The sequence below is a fragment of the Girardinichthys multiradiatus genome, chromosome 23 (assembly GCF_021462225.1).
Source record: "Girardinichthys multiradiatus isolate DD_20200921_A chromosome 23, DD_fGirMul_XY1, whole genome shotgun sequence".
NCBI lineage: Eukaryota > Metazoa > Chordata > Actinopteri > Cyprinodontiformes > Goodeidae > Girardinichthys > Girardinichthys multiradiatus.
Genome location: NC_061815.1, coordinates 14434316 through 14453906, shown reverse-complemented (window position 1 = coordinate 14453906; position 19591 = coordinate 14434316). Strand labels below are relative to the sequence as shown.

The 19591-nt window shown below is 40.7% G+C and overlaps 1 protein-coding gene across 1 annotated transcript; it reads left to right on the top strand.

Moving 5' to 3' along the window:
* The first annotated feature begins 326 nt into the window (after nt 1-326).
* On the top strand, nt 327-18742 carry rps6kal (ribosomal protein S6 kinase a, like). Its single transcript, XM_047352950.1, has 22 exons — nt 327-929; nt 4978-5037; nt 5113-5229; nt 5318-5399; nt 5482-5562; nt 7302-7381; nt 8069-8175; nt 10251-10288; nt 10460-10602; nt 11323-11393; nt 11531-11619; nt 11790-11854; nt 12283-12385; nt 12506-12630; nt 13248-13370; nt 14005-14094; nt 14185-14343; nt 14428-14589; nt 14748-14824; nt 16240-16357; nt 16709-16849; nt 17422-18742. Exons 1-22 carry the CDS (start codon nt 903-905, stop codon nt 17545-17547), a joined length of 2184 nt encoding a protein of 727 aa, XP_047208906.1. The 5' UTR covers nt 327-902; the 3' UTR covers nt 17548-18742.
* The last annotated feature ends 849 nt before the right edge of the window (nt 18743-19591 follow it).

Sequence of the window (19591 nt, the reverse complement as noted above, 5' to 3'; positions counted from 1 at the left end):
AATTGGCAGCCTGTAATTTTATTTGAAAACATTTGATTTTTAATTGTGTGCTTTTTTCCGATTAATATATATATATATTTTTTGCGATATTATGCTACCGAAATAATTTATTTTAAGATTGTATTTCATATCTTAACATGGGGTGTCTACAAATGTGTCAGGGTCTGCATCGTGTACCAGAGTTGAGACAGACATTTGTTTATAAATGTAGACCTGGAGTATTCAGCTTGTCCTGCCTCTCACCAAACCGTGGGTGGATGAGCCTTAAAGCCTCTTACTTCCCACTTTAATTAGGGATGGGCGAGCTTATGTTGCAGTAGCTTTGAAACAGTCCATTTACACAACCTGGATCCGTCAATGTTTGTAAAAAATTTGCGACAGGAATTCGTGAAACTCCTCGCATGTCAGAGCGGCGAGTTCCACTTCAATCACGAGCTAAACGTCCATCCACCGGATGTGTGTGTCATTCACTGCGTGTGACACAGTACCAAATCCCCCCGCAGCAGCACATCCACACGCTCCCCTCCTCTCAGTCTGGAGATCTGCTGCTCTGCTTTGGACCGGGGGAAATCCTTAACTGAGCTGCGTCATAAAATACGTCAATAAACTCTCATTCACCGACGGTCAGGTACCACAGAAGCCGCCATATTCGCATCTCCGTGGCATGGTAGCGGTGCTCTCTGCGAGCTTATGATCCTGTCAGCAACACCAACACTGCCCCCCGCATCGACCTCGCATCCCGTCCCGATAGCGGTCCGCGTCCACGCACGACACGGCATCCGAACACTAAAGCAGAGCAAGCCGCCCGGACTTCCACAGAGAGGGGGAAGACATGCAGCGTGGACAGGGGGTCTAGGTTGACTACGATGCCTTAGACTTGGTGAGCGGAATCCTGGCACAAGATGGAGGTAAACAGCGTTAGCAGCGAGGTGAGTGGATAAATACGTGCTTTGCATATCAATCTTCTCGGCATTGTTTTTGCGCTGTGACGTCCCGTTAAGTTAGCCGTGTTATGCTGGAACTGGCGTCACTATTTGCAGCGCACTGTAATGCATGCTAACAGGTTAGCTTAGGCTAACAGCTGGTTATATTTATTTTAGTTGCACCGACGCTGTATGTTTGTTTCACGGCAGTCTATCCGGGCTTTCACTGGTCTTCTTAACTTTATGCACAAGTTGCCCTTTTTACCCATTGAAACAAGAGCTTCTTTTTTGGTATTTGTTGCTCTTTTATCAGCTCAGGAGGAGTTTACTTCATAGCTAGCTTAGCGCATTTAGCATTAGCATTTGTTAGCTTGTTGGCTAATTTGTTGTTGCCTTGAAACTTGGTGTCAAGTTAAGAACAAACACTATAACACAAATAATTACGGGGTAATTGAGTATTTCGTTTATAAAGTATTAATCCTTGTTCTTTTTAAGTGAGCGTTTCTGTCCTACATTTGAACAAACTGCTACACAACTTCAGCAATGGAATTTAATAGGTATGTTTTTAATTAATACCGAGATTCTGTAAATATGTAAAACACTTACAGGGGATTGCAGCATTTTAAAGTCATAGGAAAGAAATTCTGCGGGAGCTTTAAAAAGAAGACGGTGCTCAGTTGTGGAAGCAGTTGTTTTTGTTATATATGTACTTTAAAACACAAACCAACAGCCTATTAAGTTGATTTTATTTTCTTATGTTGACGGATCAGTTTTAAGTTAAAACTAAATTTTGAAGCAATTACATTATTTCTGTTTATAACTTATAAAATGACCTAATAAGTGTTAGGAATAACCTTTATTAATATGCATATAGCTGTTTTTTTCCATTTATGCAATAGTGACTGGAGGAGCTCCACCGGTCCTTGGACCCAGGAAACAGTCACCACTTCTATCTAAAGTCTCTTAAAGGAACGGCTCTCAACCAGTTTCTAACGTTTAGCTCTTTTTAATCTAAATTAAGGCAGAGGAATGATTACAGAGATCAGCGCTGACGCTCCCGTCTCGGACCGTCGCCGTCTGTTAGAGGATGACAAAGAGCCTCGATTGAAGGTCACATGTAGTTTTATATCTGGCACTCCAATGCAATGGATGTGCACTCCCTCATTGATTATCAGTAGACTATGTGTCACCATTGTGGTGTCTATCTGGTAGGTTGTGTAGTAGCGGGTGTCCATCCTTAATCTAAGTACCGCTGCAGCATTCTCATCAACCCAGTTATACCGGCAGCTCCACTATCAAACCCCAGTGCCCCAGATTCAGATCATTTATGACAAACCTTGATTTATCCTTGTACTGTGTGTCGATGAGCATTCTTATCCTATTGTAACAAAAGGGAAACATTAGAACTTATACTTTATTTCACTATTGCATAAATGGGAAAAAACAGCATATTAATAAAGGTTATTCCTAACATAAGTCACTGAGCAACGTCTTCCTTATCATACTCTAATCATCTCCCATCCGATCAAATGTGGCTAAATTTGTACTTGAATGTACTTTAATAAGTTTAACTAAAATCTGTTTTTAAGTTCCACTGGTGACTCCTGTGATTCAATGAAGAAACACAATTTTAAAAAGTTTTCATGTCTCAAACTTGATTTGTTTTTGTTTTTCATTTGCATAGTTTTGAAGATAACAAATGTTTCCACGCACACTGGAGCCATCTTGACAATCTAAAACCTCCCTGTCTCAGGGATTGCTTGCAGTATTTCACATGTGAGAGGTTTAAAGCCACATTATGATTAAAGCAGTCTTGTCCATTCTTACTTTAACCGTAGACCTCTGCATGTTACAGTTTTGGTATCAATGGCTTTCAAATCAGCATTGTCCTGTGCCCGTATCTTAAAGCTGACATGTCTTGCCTTGGAATGTTAGTTGGCCTGAGATCGAAGTTGTTCAGCTTGTCCTTCATCAGCAGGTCAAATACAAATAATACGGGTTTTATGCTGATAAATTAAATTTCATTTATTGTATATATTTTTAGTTTAGCATTTCTTTTATAAATTCAAAACTACTGCAAAGAAGCTGCTGAATATTTTGTCTCCTATCTATAAACCTTTAGAATAAAGTCTCTATTGGCATTTGAATTGGAAAATTAGTAGCTAATGAGCAGCAAAAAGTCAGAACAATTCAACTCTAGTTCCTTCAGTTCTGAAAAGCAAGGGATTTTATTTTATAATCCTCAATGTATGGATAGGTATGGAAACCAACTAATAGTGTGGTAAAATGTTTGTGTCCACCTTTTATTCCTTTTCCTATTGTCTTAAAAAAGATCAGTACTGTATCTGAATTTCTAAAAATGAAGACACCTTCGACAATGAATTTTGTTTTGTGTCCAAACTATCTTTTAATTTTTCCTTTGTTTTAGGCTCAGGATTAACTTGGATCACAGTCTGGTTTAGATAACAAAGGGCTGACAGTCCTATTTTTTACATGAAAAATAAAAAGTCAGATTTAGTGTAGGATAATCCAGTCCAGTTTAACAAATCCAAGTATTGTAGATTTTGAAATAAAGCTAATCTAACTTTGCAAAGAGGCTAGAAAGGACTACGGGGAAAAAAATTTCTTTTTTTTTTCTTTTACTAGAGACAGAAAATGAAGGTTTTACAAGATAATTTTTATGCATCAAATTTGTCGCTATTTGACCAATCAGATATAATATAACTCCGGCCTCCACCCTGTTGATTGGCGCGTCTCTGACTGTGCTAGCATTGTTGGCATACTGCTGCCTTTGAAAAGTTTTAAATTTCTACAAATGGCGTGTCATTGACTGACTGCTGCACAATTGGACGCCACAAAAATTCACAGATATGAGGGATCGCTTTTGCATTCTAACCTTTGAGTGTTGGTGCTTTCCAGTTCACTTTGGCTTTGATGGATGGGGTTTTATGACTTTTCCATTATCTGTGACTATCCCAGAGACGGTTTGAAAAGGGCTGAAAAAGGCTCGCCTCGGTGTGCTGCGAGTGTAGGCTGCGATCTCTTGCAAGCTGCGATGAGCCACAGCAAAGGTGGGAGTGAATATGTATGTGTGAATTATGACACAAGCGTTGCCCTGGCTTTGGCCAGGCCTGGTTGTTTATATCCTGACTGGTGCACAAAGGTTTTTTCTTTTCCCCCTTCCTTTTAAAGTGTGTTCAGTGCCTCGTTGGGCTCTGAAGTGTTAACCTTTAATAATCTGGATGTTTGTGTTGTTGGTGTTCTGTGGCAGCGAGATACTGGAACGTGGTTTGTTGGCCTCTGTTGTGTGGATGCGCACGAGTGAATGTCGGTGGCTCCACCCACTGAGTGGGCTTGCGTAGCGCTATGACTCATTCTCCCTCTTCAGAGCCTTAGTGGAATCAGCGCACACAAACACACAGGACTGAATACACAATGCAGGCTGAGCTTCAACACTGAGGTGAAATGTTGATGAGGATATTACTCTGGAGATTTTGATGGTTTGAATTTTCATCCACCTGCTGATTGCTGATTTGACACATTTATTTTAATTTTTTTTAAAGAATCTTCTTTTAGTAAAGAAAATAGGCATAAAGCAGATGCTCACATGTAAATCAGAGTAACCCAAAGCAGATCTTAATGTTCATTTTTAAATAAAAATGCATCTTTTCATCATTAATACAAGGAGCTGCATTAATCAGAGGCTGGATGCTGGCTATAGCTGGTCAGAGGTGTTGTTTTTGCACTGGCTGGGGATTAAGCTAGAATGCTAATACTGAGGGGCTTTATGGGGGCAGGATGAGAGCCAGACAGCTGGACAAGATTAAAGTATGGACTCCATACTGTTTCACAACAAATAGAGCCTCAGTTTTGAAGTGTGAAAGCGCTGTCGTATCGCATGTGACTCATCGATTTCATCTGTTAAATCTTCCATCATGCAAGTGGGCGTGCAGCAGCTGCAGTCATATTCTTGCTCAACGAAAAACAAGGATGAACAAGCTTGGTGAAGTCATTTACTGTTGATGGCTGTTGAATTTTGCTGATCTGGCCACAGGTCAATGGACATCAGATCATGGACGAGCCCATGGAGGAGGGAGAGTCTTTCTCACACTGTGTAAGTAAAAGTCTTTGCATGCATGGCATACCTTCTACCGTGTGTGCATGTCTCATCCCGATATTGTTTGTGCAGGAAGACGGGACGTATAAAGAGATTCCCATCACCCATCATGTGAAAGAGGGCTGTGAGAAGGCAGATCCGTCTCAGTTTGAACTGCTTAAAGTCCTTGGTCAGGGCTCTTTTGGCAAGGTAAGGAAAACAATCAGAGAATGATTCAAGTGTTTCCATCAGACCCTACATTTCAGTCCCTCTAAGCCTGTTCTCTTTTCATCTCTAGGTATTTCTTGTCAGGAAGATTGTGGGTCCAGATGCTGGGCAGTTATATGCAATGAAAGTACTAAAAAAAGCTTCTTTGAAAGGTAATGCAGTGTTGTTTGAAGTATACCTCGGCACAAAAGTTCACTTCGCAGATCTCTAAGTATGTCCTGTTCATCTCTCCAGTCAGGGACAGAGTTCGCACTAAGATGGAAAGAGACATTTTAGTGGAAGTTAATCATCCCTTCATAGTGAAATTGCACTATGGTAAGAGCCAGACAAGTACACACTGGAGTAAAGTTTGTCCATTCTGTCATGGGAAAAACTAAGTTCACCAACTCTTAGAACCTTCTTTAGCAGTACTAACTTGAAATGGCTGTTTTCTGTGTGGCTTTATCAGCTTCTCGAATCATTGTGCAGAAATATTAATAACCTCCTTTTTACATAATTGCTTCATTTCATTGAATTTTGCAGACATTTGTTTCTGCACAGTTCTTTTTTTAAGCCTCCATCACAGCTTTTCGGTCAGATTTCATTCAGAGTCTGGAGTTCAAGTGGGTTGTTGCAACACCTTGAGGTCTTGCTGCTGCAGATTTGCTGGTGTGCTTGTGATCTTTGTTCTGTTGATGAGACAACTTAGCTGTAAAACAAACTATGATAGATTTGGCTCTGTGATTCTTGGTATGCAAATTCCTATAGGGGGTAGACTCAATAGCCCCTTTAAGATCACACTTTCAGTCCGCGTGTACGCCTTGCGATCAGATCAGATGAAAGGTTCTTACTCGGGATCGGACGTCGATCAACAGCTGTTAAGGTTAAGGCTCTGATCCTCCCCGAAAGATAGTCATAAATCCGTACCAGCCCAGAGCCGTAAAGGCAAGATGATAACGCGTGTGACATGGGAAAACTGCACAGAAGCAAAACAGCAGCCTCACTGTCTATGGATGCCAAGAGAGCACCACCTGTTTATGGTCCTTGATTGTCGGCCTATCCCAAGAAATGTGTTGACAATATGTATGAAAGGCACTGTATCCATTTGGAGAGACCGCGTCACTAAACTCAGGCAGATTTTATCCTCATTGCTTTGGTGAGTACCTGTGATCTCAATGGTTTCGCTCGTATGATGTAAATGACTAAAGATCTTCTTAAAGGAGGGTTTGAGGTTGCGTATTTGTTTCAGGAACTTTGACCTGAAAGCGACTAATGCTTGCAGGGGACCCACATCCTATTGTTACAAATCAAGCAGAATTCATCACCCCCCACCACCATGCTTAATAGCTGGCTTGATGTGTTTGTGTCGATATGCTCTGTGACCCTGTGCAATTTGGCCAAACAGCTCTACTCCATCCAAAGGGTGTAATTTTGCCATATTCTTTTTATTATTATTATTACTTTAGACTCCAGAGGTTTACTCCTGGGGAAACCATTCAGGGCACTATTGTTTAGTCTTTTTCTAACTGTGCTGTCATGAACTTTAGGAGACCTGTAGAATACCACATGTAGCCATTGGCCCTCATACGGATTCTCTTAGCACCACATTATCTGGCATTTAGGTGACTTTATAGTGAATTCCATTAGAAATTGGCGACTTTCTTAAACATTTTCTACCTATTTATAATCTGTTTCACTGTAGAACGATGGACTTCAGCTTATTAAGAAACGCTCTTATAACCCCTCCCAGATTGTTTGGCAACAAGAATTGCCTTTCCTGCGGTAAACCGCTGTTTTCTTTTCTACCTGGCATTCTGTTGAGACACACATGTATGCTCCAAAAGATCAAACCAGCAAAAGTTTTTTTTTTATTGAGGTGGTCAGCAGCACCTGCAACTTTGCTCCTAGTTGGAGGATCAAGGGTTAGCTTTTCCCATGACTGTATTGACAGTCACTGAAACTTTGTTTTTCCTTGACTTCAAGTTACCGGATGTCTTCAGTATATTTATGGGAATGTTGTGACAGAGTTATTGTGCACTTGTGTGGTTAACTGATTTGTGTTCTCACCTCTTCAGCCTTTCAGACAGAAGGGAAATTGTATTTAATACTGGACTTTCTCAGGGGAGGGGATGTATTCACTCGCTTATCCAAAGAGGTAAGCCCATTGATAAATATATATTTTAACCTTGCTTCTTTTTCTGATTTAAGCCTCCTTACATACTTTTCCTTTTTGTTTTTAAATGTCCTTTCCACGAAAAAAACAGAAATTGAGATATTTTTATTTCTAAGTCATGTTTGTGGAAAATCAGCACAGCAGATGTTTCAGTGCTCATTTTTAAACCCAAAGGAGTTTAGATGACAGTTACAAATTGAACAGGGGCAGACTTGGTATGCTTTAGATTTATTTTTATACGAGCCCATGTGCTGCCAAGTCATTTGTCCCTGGCTGTTTTTCTGACTGCTAGTACTTTTTTCAAATTATGACTTAAACTGCTTGTGGAAACAAGCTCTTTTCTGGCCATGTTGATATACTTTTAGATTTTCGAATGCTTGTCACTTACCAGCTCAGCTCTTTTCTAATGGTTTTTCAGCTCTCAAACAATGCGCTTCGGCTCTCTAGATAGACCTTTTCTTGAAAGCATGTCTTACAAACAAAGCGACAGGACTGTCAAGTCAAACGTTTGCTAAATCATGTAACCTATTTGAAATGTTGATGTTGTAACAATAACGTGTTTTTGTGACACCTGCAGCTTATTATTAAATGTGTGTTTGTGTGTGTTTTAACTTTGCTGCTGCATTTCTCCTTGGCGTTCAGAGAGTAAATTTGTCCAGTTCTTATTAGGTTATGTTTACAGAGGAAGATGTGAAATTCTACCTTGCAGAGCTGGCTCTGGCCCTCGACCATCTGCACAGCCTGGGCATAGTTTACAGAGACCTCAAGCCAGAGAAGTATGGATGATTTCTGACCTTTTTTAACCTTTACACGTACGCAACAACTGAACTACACAAGCTAATTATTTTTGCTTCTATGGCCCCGTTCACACTGCAGGCAAATGTGGCCCAAATCAGATTTTTTTTATTTTTTTTGGGGGGGGGTTATTTGGTCAAGTGACCAGGTCAGACTTTTTATAACAAGTATGAACGCTCATATCTGGCCCATATCTGACTTTGTCAAGTCACATTTGAGCCACATTCATATGTGGTCCTGAATTTGACTCGTATCCGATCTTTAGGAATGTGACTCCAGTGGGAATGACTAAGGTGCATTAGATGTGACTTTGACGTCACTTTCTGTCGCATTTGTCACAATTTTGCGCCGCCCAGCATGAAACGGTAGCAGTTAGCAAAACAGACGGGGGCTAGAATAGTACTGCACAGTGGAGAGACAGCGAGACGTTAGAGCTCGTTCATAAACAGAAATAAAACTTTATTCAAGCCTAATTGAAAGGCTCATAGGAACCACCTGGATTTGGGACATAGTTTGTATTGTAAAATTCGTAAACAACCGTTCAAACAGAGGACGTTAAAATTCTATCGAGGTGACTGAGGATGTGATGAGCTGCCCCCTGCCGCAGTCCGAAACACTGGATTACATCAAGTCTTCTGGCTGTGGAGTTGAGAGGAGAGGCGCTGACATATATGATTGAAAGTTGCTCTCGACGTGATAAAGTTCTGAATTAATTCGGTCTCTGTAAAATTAAAATCCATGCCTCACCGTTGCTGGCTGTGTCTCCGCATCCGAACAGTTTGTTTTGCTTAATTGGCACAACAGATTTACCTAAAACAAGAGTTTCACTCTCCTTTTATTCATGTTTCCTACATAGCACAATAAATGGTTTCTGTTGTGCTGCGCTTGACAACGCTCGTATTGTTCTTATGCGTGTTTCAAAGTAATGTGAACGACCACACACAAAAAATCAGATTTCTGAAAAAATCGGATTTGAGCATTAAGACCTGCAGTGTGAACCTAGCTTTTATCTCAGGCTACTGATCATTTTACCTATAATTGTTTAAAATTGTTGGGGGTTTTTTATATGCAGAAATTGCTTCAGTCGAATTAATCCTTATTTTTTATAATATTTCATTTACTCTCTTTGTTATTAAACTGATCACTGATTGAGTTTTTTTCACAGTGTCAGTGAGAAGTTTACATACACTTATTGTGGGCTTGAATGTCATATCAGTTTAGGGCTTTTAAAGATGTATTTGAACCATTCTTTTCTCAGACTGGAATGATATAACACAACTTTTAACTAGACTTGAGGGATGCGCAGCTTTGAATGTACTTCTGGATTTTCGCAGTCTCACATCGGGTCCAAATTATGGATACATGATCAAATAAATGAATACACTTTCAGTGACGTTTGGGTAAAGATCAACAGTTTTTGTAACAATCAGGAAGATAATTGTTTAACTCTGGCAGGAAATTGAACCAATAGTCTTGTCAGTAATGACAGAGTTCATTTTGAATCCCTGTGTTTCCTGCCATGGACCTTGCTTTTAGGCATATTCTATATATCTTTAGTATATACAAGGTTGGAGGTTCTGTTTTAAAGTGTTTGCCAGATCATTGTTTTTGTGCAGTTTTGAATTGTGTCCAAGTTTCTGAACGTTCAAACTAGGTGCTAATTTGGGGCGAAACTGGAGAGATTGTGGGTGTTTTTTTTTTTCTGCATTATCTTACTCTGGATTGGAGGGAAATAGTTGTTGTTTGTTGTATAATGATTCCAGCCTTGACAGCCTGGTTTAAATGCCTCTTTAAAAGCTGTAATCCGTGCTCATGATGGGAGTATATTAGCACCTCCCTGGTCCTTAAAGCAGAGCATACTAAAAAGGCATTTTTTTTTGTTTAGTTTTTTTTATGTGAGCTGAAGTGTAATGCTAACTCCACAAAAACTGCCCAACTTACAGGTCTTCAATGTGTCGAGTGTTTTAAACAATAAGGAAAAGGCGTGTTGTTTATTAAAAGCTCTTTCTGAAAAACAGATGTTCAAAGCCTAACTGTCTATTAACGTCTCTTTCAGCATCTTACTTGATGAAGCTGGACATATAAAGTTAACAGGTATGCCTTAACATGCCAAACAGTGTTTTTAAAAAAAAAAGCTGTCAAGGTTTAAAAGGATTGTTGGACTGTTCTGTTAAATTAAAAGATTCATCAAATGCATTATTTTTATTAGAATTTAAGTATTTTATCAAAATCTGCATTTGTAATTTTTGTTGACCTTTTGTGCAGACTTTGGCTTGAGTAAAGAGTCGGTAGATGCTGATAAGAAGGCTTATTCCTTCTGTGGTACGGTGGAGTATATGGCCCCTGAGGTGGTCAACAGAAGAGGACACACGCAGAGTGCAGACTGGTGGTCTTTGGGAGTTCTTATGGTACATAAACTCACCCAAATCTGTGTATATTTTGATAACTTGATATGGGTTTTTATTCACTTCACATTAATTGGGTAAAATGCCCTACAAAAATGTTGTACCTCTTTTGGAGCTTTTTCACATTTTGTCACATTATAACCACAGACCTCAATGCAATGTGTAGGAGAACACTAACACTCAATATCAGCCCTCTATGAAACATGGTGGTGGCAGCATCATGTTGTGGGGATGCCTTTTTCTTTAGCAGGCACTCCGCAGCTGGTCAGAGTTTAGATGGACGGGGCTAAAGACTGAACAAAACCTGTTTGAGGGTGCAAAGGACTTCAGACTGGAGTGGGGTTGGAGGTTCAGCTTCTTGCAGAAAAAGAACCCTAAACATGCAGCCAGAGCTACAATGGGATGGTTTAGGTCAACGCTTATTTATGTGTTAAAATGGCCCAGTCAAAGTTTAGACATAAGTCCAATACTTCTAAGTTGACAGACTTTGAGCTGTTTTTCAAAGAATGGGCAGAACTGCTGTTCCCTACTTATGCAAGGAAAAACTGTGTCCATTTGCTTCTGTTTCACATTTATGCTCTACTTTCTATTGGCTTGTTGCATAAAATCTCACAAAAACACGAAGCGTGTAAAATTAATGTGACAAAATGTGAAATAGTTCAAGGGTTTTTCAACTGTTTAATGTTTCATCTAATTCAGTTTCATTTCGTTGTGTATTTGCAGTTTGAGATGCTAACAGGAACATTACCTTTCCAAGGGAAAGACCGGAATGAGACCATGAACATGATTCTCAAGTGAGTCTTTCCATGTGTTATGCTTCAGACATTCAGAACATGTTGTTCCACCAGTTGGAGTCTGTAGGTAGGGAACCTTCTGAGCCTCTCTCGTTGCCCACGTTCACTCGTTGCTCCGTGTTCCTCTTCCCACTCAGAGCTAAGTTGGGAATGCCACAGTTCCTAAGTTTGGAAGCCCAGAGTTTGCTGCGAATGCTGTTTAAACGTAACCCTGCAAACAGACTTGGTAAGAAGGCTGATTGTTGACTTTTGCATTACACAAAGCTCTTAGTTAAAGCTTGTTAACTTGCTAGCATCCAGGTGCAGCATGGAGATAACCAGAGCGAGGGTTAAAAAAAACAAGGCTGATCTTCAACCCCTGCAGGTCGACTGAACCTAAGTAATTTGTGTCTGTAGGGGCCGGGCCCGATGGCGTGGAGGAGATCAAACGGCACGCTTTCTTTTCCACCATCGACTGGAATGTGAGCACACACACCCTTAAATGTTTCCTCCCCTCATTTCTCACGATCCCACACATACAGCTCCACAGCTTCTGTTGAGATTTCACACCTTCCAATCGTTTGGCTTCATGACTAGTGGTCATCAGTCCTGGCCACAGCAACTAGGTTCATGTGTGTGGGAGTCTGGGCAGCAGTCCAGTTCTCACTGTGTGTGCACTAATAGCCCTGTGTGAGTGTTTAAGAGCCAGCACGATGCTATTGGCTGTAGAGGGGATTGGAGGGGGTTAATCTGCGAGAGCGCTTGACTTCTCTTGTTCACACTCTCCATCCAGCATGTGTTAGGGTTTGTTTTCTGACTTGTGTGTGTGTGTGTGTGTGTGTGTGTGTGTGTGTGTGTGTGTGTGTGTGTGTGTGTGTGTGTGCTTGTGTTTTTTGCATCTTTTTGCCAGAAACTGTTCAGGAGAGAACTTCAGCCCCCATTCAAGCCTGCAGCCGGTAAACCAGATGACACTTTCTGCTTTGACCCTGAGTTCACAGCAAAAACGCCTAAAGGTACACACACACACACACACACACTTACATACATCCTGATTACAATGAGCAGCCACTTCTGCAGTCATGGAAACTGTAACTGTATGCACTGTTTATCTGACAAGTTGTTTGTATGTTCAGACTCCCCAGGCATCCCACCCAGTGCAAATGCCCACCAACTCTTCAAAGGTTTCAGTTTTGTTGCTCCAGCTCCTATGGATGAGAACAAGAGCTCCCCGTTGCTCAGCATACTGCCCATAGTTCAGGTGAATATGCATCACCTTAGCTTTGCATAAGCTCTTTATCATATCTATATACAAGTCAATTATAAAACTGCATCATTTTACATGGATTTCCATGTTTTTTTTCCTATAGAAATCTGAATTACAGCTGTGAGTCTTTAGGAGTATGCCTCTATCAGCTTTGTACATCTAGAAACTGAGCTCAGTCTCTGCCAGATTGGATGTGGAGCATTTGGGAACATAATTTTTTCAAATATTGCCACAGATTCTCATTTGGTTTTAGGTCTGGACTTTGACTAGGCCATTCAAACTTGAGTTCCATGTTCTTGTTTTAAACATTTTGGAAGTTGCTTGTTGGGAGGGGGGGCTGATGCCCATCTCCAGCGGTCATTGGGCAAGAGGCTGGGTACTCCCTGGACAGGTCACAAGTCCATCAACGGGCAACACAGAGACACGCAGGAAAATCAACCACACACACACACACATACACACACCGTCACCTAAGGGCAGTGTAGAGAAACCAATTAACCTAACGGTTATATTTTTGGACTGTGGAAGGAAACCAGACAAGTCGTGCCTTGTGTTGTTGTGAAAGCTGAGTGATGATAAATTCACTGCCATCTATTGACTCCTGTCTGCAGGTGCATGGGGGCTCAACCAAATTCTCTGATCTGTACGAGCTCCAAGAAGACATCGGAGTCGGTTCCTACTCCATCTGTAAACGCTGTGTACACAGGGTTTCTGGAGCAGATTATGCTGTGAAGGTAACAGCATTTTTATGATTGATTTTTTTTTTTTTTTTTTGCTTTCAATTTCTCTTCAAATCATGTTTTCTGCACCAACGTTATCGGTTTGCCATGGCAGCGTAAAAATGTTAAATGTTACCTAGAAGGGCACGGCGGTGGCGCAGGGGTTAAAACGGGCGACCCATGTATAGAGGCTTCAGTCCTCGACGCAGCCTGTGAGCTGGTTCGACTCCTGGTCCAGGCTCATCTGCTGCATGTCTTCCTCCTCTTTTCACCCCTTTCTTGTCAACTTACTAAGGAAATAAAGACCACTAGTGCTGAAAAAATCTTTAAATACAAAATGTTACCTTATATCTTCCAGGCAGTTGCATCAGTTAAATTAATTGATTTCAATGTGAAAGCGCAATTGTTGCATCTAGGCATCGGATTTATGACATCGGAACAAATTTTAAACCTCAGTTTGAACCATTTTGTAATCTAATAAATTCTGTTAAATCTGGTTGTACAGACTGGACCACCAGCAGAGGGCAGTGCAGGTTTAGTTTACAGGAATACCTTTGTACTTCTCAGTTGAATTTGCTTGAAGAAAATCTTTTTGGCTTGAAATGAACTGTTTTGTTTGATCTTTTTTTTTTTTTTTTGTTTGCCACAGATTATTGATAAAAGCAAGAGAGACCCCTCTGAAGAGACTGAAATCCTGATGCGATATGGACAACACCCGAACATCATCACTCTGAAAGATGTTGGTAACATTTATCTGTGTACTTTCCGAGAGTTTTAGCAAACGGGGTTAAAAAAAATCTCTCGACTGAGGGGTGTGTTGGTGTTGTAGGTGTACGATGAGGGCAGGTATGTATACCTGGTAACGGAGCTGATGAAGGGAGGGGAGCTGCTGGATCGAATCCTCAGGCAGAAGTTCTTCTCTGAAAGAGAGGCCAGCGCTGTGCTCTACACCATCACCAAGACTGTTGACTACCTCCACTGCCAAGGGGTGAGGCAACACTTGAGCTCACGCACACACATAAACTGAGGGGATATTCCGACTCATCGTCAAAGATCTCCTGCTTCTCCACAGGTGGTACATCGAGACCTGAAGCCCAGCAACATCCTCTACATGGATGACTCTGGGAATCCCGATTCAATCAGGATCTGTGATTTTGGGTTTGCGAAGCAGCTTCGAGGAGGAAATGGGCTGCTGCTAACCCCTTGTTACACGGCCAACTTTGTGGCACCAGAGGTGAGGCTGGAATTCATGCAGTTTTGTGTGCAGGAGAACTACTAGATTGGGTTGAAACATGGGATTTCATTTTAAGGATAATAAAGAAATAAATCAGTCTTTACCAGAATTTATTCAAATCTCACATTGTTAATGCATTATTTTGTTTTTCTTTAAAGGTACTAATGCGACAAGGCTATGATGCGGCCTGTGATATATGGAGTCTTGGAGTCCTATTATACACCATGTTGGCAGGGTAAGTGTAATGGCAACGAGCAGCAAAATTATTGTTAAACAAACCTTTACTTTCTTTTGGTAAAACACCATGAAAACCTCTAGCACTAATTATAGAACATAAAAACAATTTTAAAAAAATGATGAAAGCATTCACATATAAAACAGAATAAAACACAAATAAAATTGTTAAAGTAATTTAGACCAGATAAAAAGAAAATCTTATACCGGGTCAAAGGCCAAGCAGAAGAGTTGAATCTTAAATGCACGTTTACATTTTCTTTAAATATTTCCCTAAAATCTTTCAATTGCAACTGTTTTTGCCCTGGTTGGTGTTTTTCAACATGCAGAAGGAAAGAAAAGAACTCACGCTGAGTTGCAGCCTCCACTCGCTATACTTTCTGCAAATGCCAGTTCGGTTACTTGTTAGGTCGTTGTTGTGTGGTCGCTGGAAAGGTCGAGTTTGTCTGTTCAGCTTGTTGCTGATTTGTCAAATTAATTGGATGTTGTAGTCTATCGTCTGCTTATAAGGCAAAACAGTCAAAATAACAAGGTTTTATCACTGCTTCAATTCATTTTTATGACTTACAGCTAATATACTCAATACACAGTATGTGCAATCAAGACTTGCTGCTTTTGCATGAAATGCTGCATCACTGCGGCGTGGCATGGAGGGAATCGGCCAGTGGCTTCGCTGATTTTCTATGGTGTTTAGGTCTGGCCAGTTTGCTGATCATACCGTGGTTATTAAGACAGGTGTTGGTACCTTTGGCAGGTACCAGATCCTGCTGGAAAATACAATCAGCACTTCCACAAAGCTCGTCAGTAGAGGGAAACATTAAGTGCTCTAAAATTTCCTGGTCGACGCTGACTTTGGACTTGATAAAACATTTTGAACCAACACCAGCAGGTGGTTGGCTCTACAAATGATCACTAACTGTGGAAACTTCATAAATGTCCATGTCTTGGATGCGTCTGTGTGTGGTGACTCTTTAAGCACTGACTCCAGTGCGAATCTCCCCCACACTGTTGAGTGGCCTGTGCTGCATAACCCTCGTAAAAGCGTTGTTTTCTCTGTTTGTGCAGCTTTTTCCCACCACACTTCTTTCTTCCAGTCAACTTTCCATGATTGTGCTTGGATACAGCACTCTGTGAACAACTAGCTGCTTTATTTTCTCAGCTTACACTCCATATAGAGGATTTTAATGTCTGTTGTTTAGGCCATAAATTGTTTGTATTAATATTCTTTTCATTTGTCTTTTGTAATAATCAAGTTTTCTGAGAAAATGAATTTTAGATTTTTATGAACTGAAAGCCATAATCCTGAACAATAATGTAAATAAACGTTTGAAATACAGGCGTCTGTGGAAAATAAATCTATATAATTATAACTGAAAGAAAATAACTTTTCAATCACCTTTCTGTTGTGGCTGTCAGGTACACGCCGTTCGCTAACGGGCCAAACGACACACCAGAGGAGATTCTGCTGCGGATAGGATCGGGGAAGTTTGCTTTAACGGGTGGAAACTGGGATACTGTATCAGACTCCTCAAAGGTACACAGACTGGAGCTTCTCTCGATTAGGATTTTTTTTATTGTCTTCTCAAATCAAAATTCCTCTTTAGTGAAACACTAATCCAGTTTTTACGCTTAATATTTTAGCAGTTTCCTGTATTTATGTTATATATTTAATGTACCTTTTTGATTTTTGTTAAGGCTGTCATCCCGGGCTCAGATATCCAGAGATGGATTTAAAACAAGGGCAGCCTGCTTTTCCAATACATTTAAAGGATGATCTGTTAGTTTTCTGTTACAGAGGGGAAAATGTCCCATTAAGTAAACATGGCAGCAGTGTCGGAACAGGTTGTGTTGGTCCTCATGCTGACTGAAGATGTTTCTACTGCAGGACCTGCTGTCCCACATGCTCCACGTAGACCCTCACCAGCGATACACAGCAGAGCAGGTTCTAAAGCATTCCTGGATCACTTGCAGAGATACTCTACCACACTTCCAGCTCACACGCCATGATGCCCCACATCTCGTCAAAGTGAGAATGCAGTACAGCTAATTGTTTTGTAGCACCTCGGCTGATTGGTAAATTAAGCCTTTTCAGTGACTGATTTTAACAGTTCATTATCAATAGAGGCTTCAGGCTAAATTACCACATCCCAGCAACTAGGTTGAATTGATTTGCTATAACCGCTTGAGCTAAGAGCCGAGTCCTGAGTCTATTTTCCCCTACTGTTTAAAACTAAAGGAGTTAAGCCAGAAGCTGTTAGCAGGTTTGGTTCCTAAAGGAAGCATCTGTCCACCATGGTTTTCAGGCTAAGGAGGAGAAGCTTTACGTATGTCTTAAAACTATTAGTTGTGAGAGTAATGGTGGGAAAGCTTTTCAGGAAAGTGTATGGAAAAAGTTTCAAAATGTTAAAAAAAATCCCACCAAGCTTTTCAGCTGTTGTGAAACTGCCAGCAGCAGAAATGTAGACCCCAACCAAATCATATTCTTGTTTTGATCGATTTGGAGCAGTCATTTTATAAAATATGTCAAGACAGTTTTAGTGTAGAATCCTAGGATCTGAGTTTTTTTTTTTGTTCTTCATAGTTTGTCTTTCTTCGCAGGGAGCGATGGCTGCAACGTATTCAGCGCTGAGTCAGAAGACGAGTCAGCCAGTGCTGGAGCCCGTGGCAGCCTCCAGTTTAGCCCAGAGACGCAGCATGAAGAAACTCACCTCAACAGACATGTAGACACACGGTGCTCATCCTCCAGTTTTGGCTTCTCTCTCACCAACTCAAATATGCCAACACATGGGAGCATGCAAACACTCAGACCCGAGCCTTGGCCAGTCCAGACCCTAATGTCTGTTTTAAAACATATTTATTTGACCCATCCTGCATCAGCACTCACGCTCAGATCTCTGATACATGCTCACACAACACACACCGGGTGGTGGGGGGGTAAAACCTATCTTGAGTTGGCCAAAGAGGTAAAGGGGACACTCACATATCTGTTACTGCTGGGGAGACAGACTTGTATTTAAATCCACAGCTTTCATATGCACTTACCCTCCTCGCCTTTCATTCTTTCTTCCTCATGTTGGGAAGAAGCACACCAGCTGACGTTCTCATTCACTGTGATTGGCTGATTCAAAGCTGCTTCGTCAAACTGTGCCCCAAACCCCTCCCCCTACTGCTCTTCATCATCACTTGGCCATCCTCCTCCTAAGTCCCCCCATCCCACCCCTCTTCCCCCATGTTTTCTTTTCTGCTCTTGAACTTGTTTTCTTCAACACGAAGTAATGAGTTACATTGAGGGTGGTGGCAAGATGATATTGACTGAGGTACATATCAAGACTTGTTTCCTCTTGGAGACTCAAAACAACAAAAGGATTAAAACGTTTCTGCTTGTGGCAGATTTAAAAAATAAAAATACAAATAAAAAAATAAGTCCCTCAGGATCAAAATCATTTACCAGCACTTTTGGGAACATAAATGCACGTTAGAACAGAACCTGTATTTCATTTCCCTTTAAAACTCTCCATTTGACTCATGTTTGTGATACTACCGAGGTATCAATAAAGGTTACATAAGCTGCTGATGGATGTATGAATATACCAAGAATTTGAAGGTTATATAATGCAGAAAGGTTTGTTTGAAAGATATGTATATGAATATGTCTATACATATATATCTATAAATAAATGTGTATGATGATAGAGATGAAGAGCATGTGGTGGAGGTGTAGGGATTTCTCTGGGGGGGATGGGACGCACCCCGTCGAACCAGAGGCTGAATTAAAAGAAAATATTTCCATTGATATCTCTTCAAAAAGACATTGTGGAAATTGTATGATATTGTATTTATTTCATTTGATTTTTAAAATTATATTTTTTTTTCCTTCAAGTTCTGTATATATTGACATTAAAGATCATATGGACATGCATCTGCCGTGATTCATTATGGTGTAGAATGTGCTGCGGACTGATACGGTAAAGACTTGTTCAAAGCAAAGTACTGAATGTTAAAATATTTTGTAGCAGTCATCGACATACTCAACATGGATGGTAGGTCACAAAAGGTCATTGCTAAAGAAAATGGTTGTTCAGAGTGCTTTATGCAAGAATATGAATTAAAAGTTGAGTGGGTGGAGAGAGGTGAATGAACAATAGAGTTTACTACAGACTTAAGAGAATTGTGAAGCAACAGCCCATTCATCTGTTTGGGGGAGAATCACAAGGTGTTGAATGGCAGAAGGTCTTGAGTTATGATGCAAAATTATTGCTCACAAAGTGGGAGTTCCAGATAAGTTTCATACCCGTTTCTGTAGCAACTCTTCCTCCATAAAATATATAATTTTTGGATCTATGTGCTTTGACACACTATCCTTGTAGGCCTTTGGATAAAGATAAAGATAAGCTTATATGATGAATGCAAGAAAATAGATGTCTTTTTAGAGACCAGAAGCTGCATGACCAGCCTGCGAAGAGGTGGTCAGCAGGCCAAGTGTGAAAAGCTTGAATGCAGTGTACCTGGAGAGGGAGACTGGGCAGGAGATTCATTTGCCGGGCACGACTTAAAGCTGACCTCCAGGAAACAAATAGAGCTCTGCTTACTCTCGCTAATGTCCAACTGGACATCTTAATGCGACAAAGCAATGACACAAGTCTGTTTTTGTCATATGTTTTTGAACAATATGAGGAAGTCTGGAATTAAGTGTGAAAAGCCTATTTAACCGTAATGCCCCTAAATATAATTCAGTGCTGCCAGTTCTCTTCAAAAGGTTGCTAATTAG

Bases quoted from the DNA above. Each gene is read 5' to 3' on its own strand.
- rps6kal (XM_047352950.1), top strand. From the start codon at position 903: ATGGAGGTAAACAGCGTTAGCAGCGAG. The intron at 10,289-10,459 runs GTATGCCTTAAC...CCTTTTGTGCAG, and splicing joins TGGACATATAAAGTTAACAG to ACTTTGGCTTGAGTAAAGAG. The intron at 14,344-14,427 runs GTGAGGCAACAC...GCTTCTCCACAG, and splicing joins ACTACCTCCACTGCCAAGGG to GTGGTACATCGAGACCTGAA.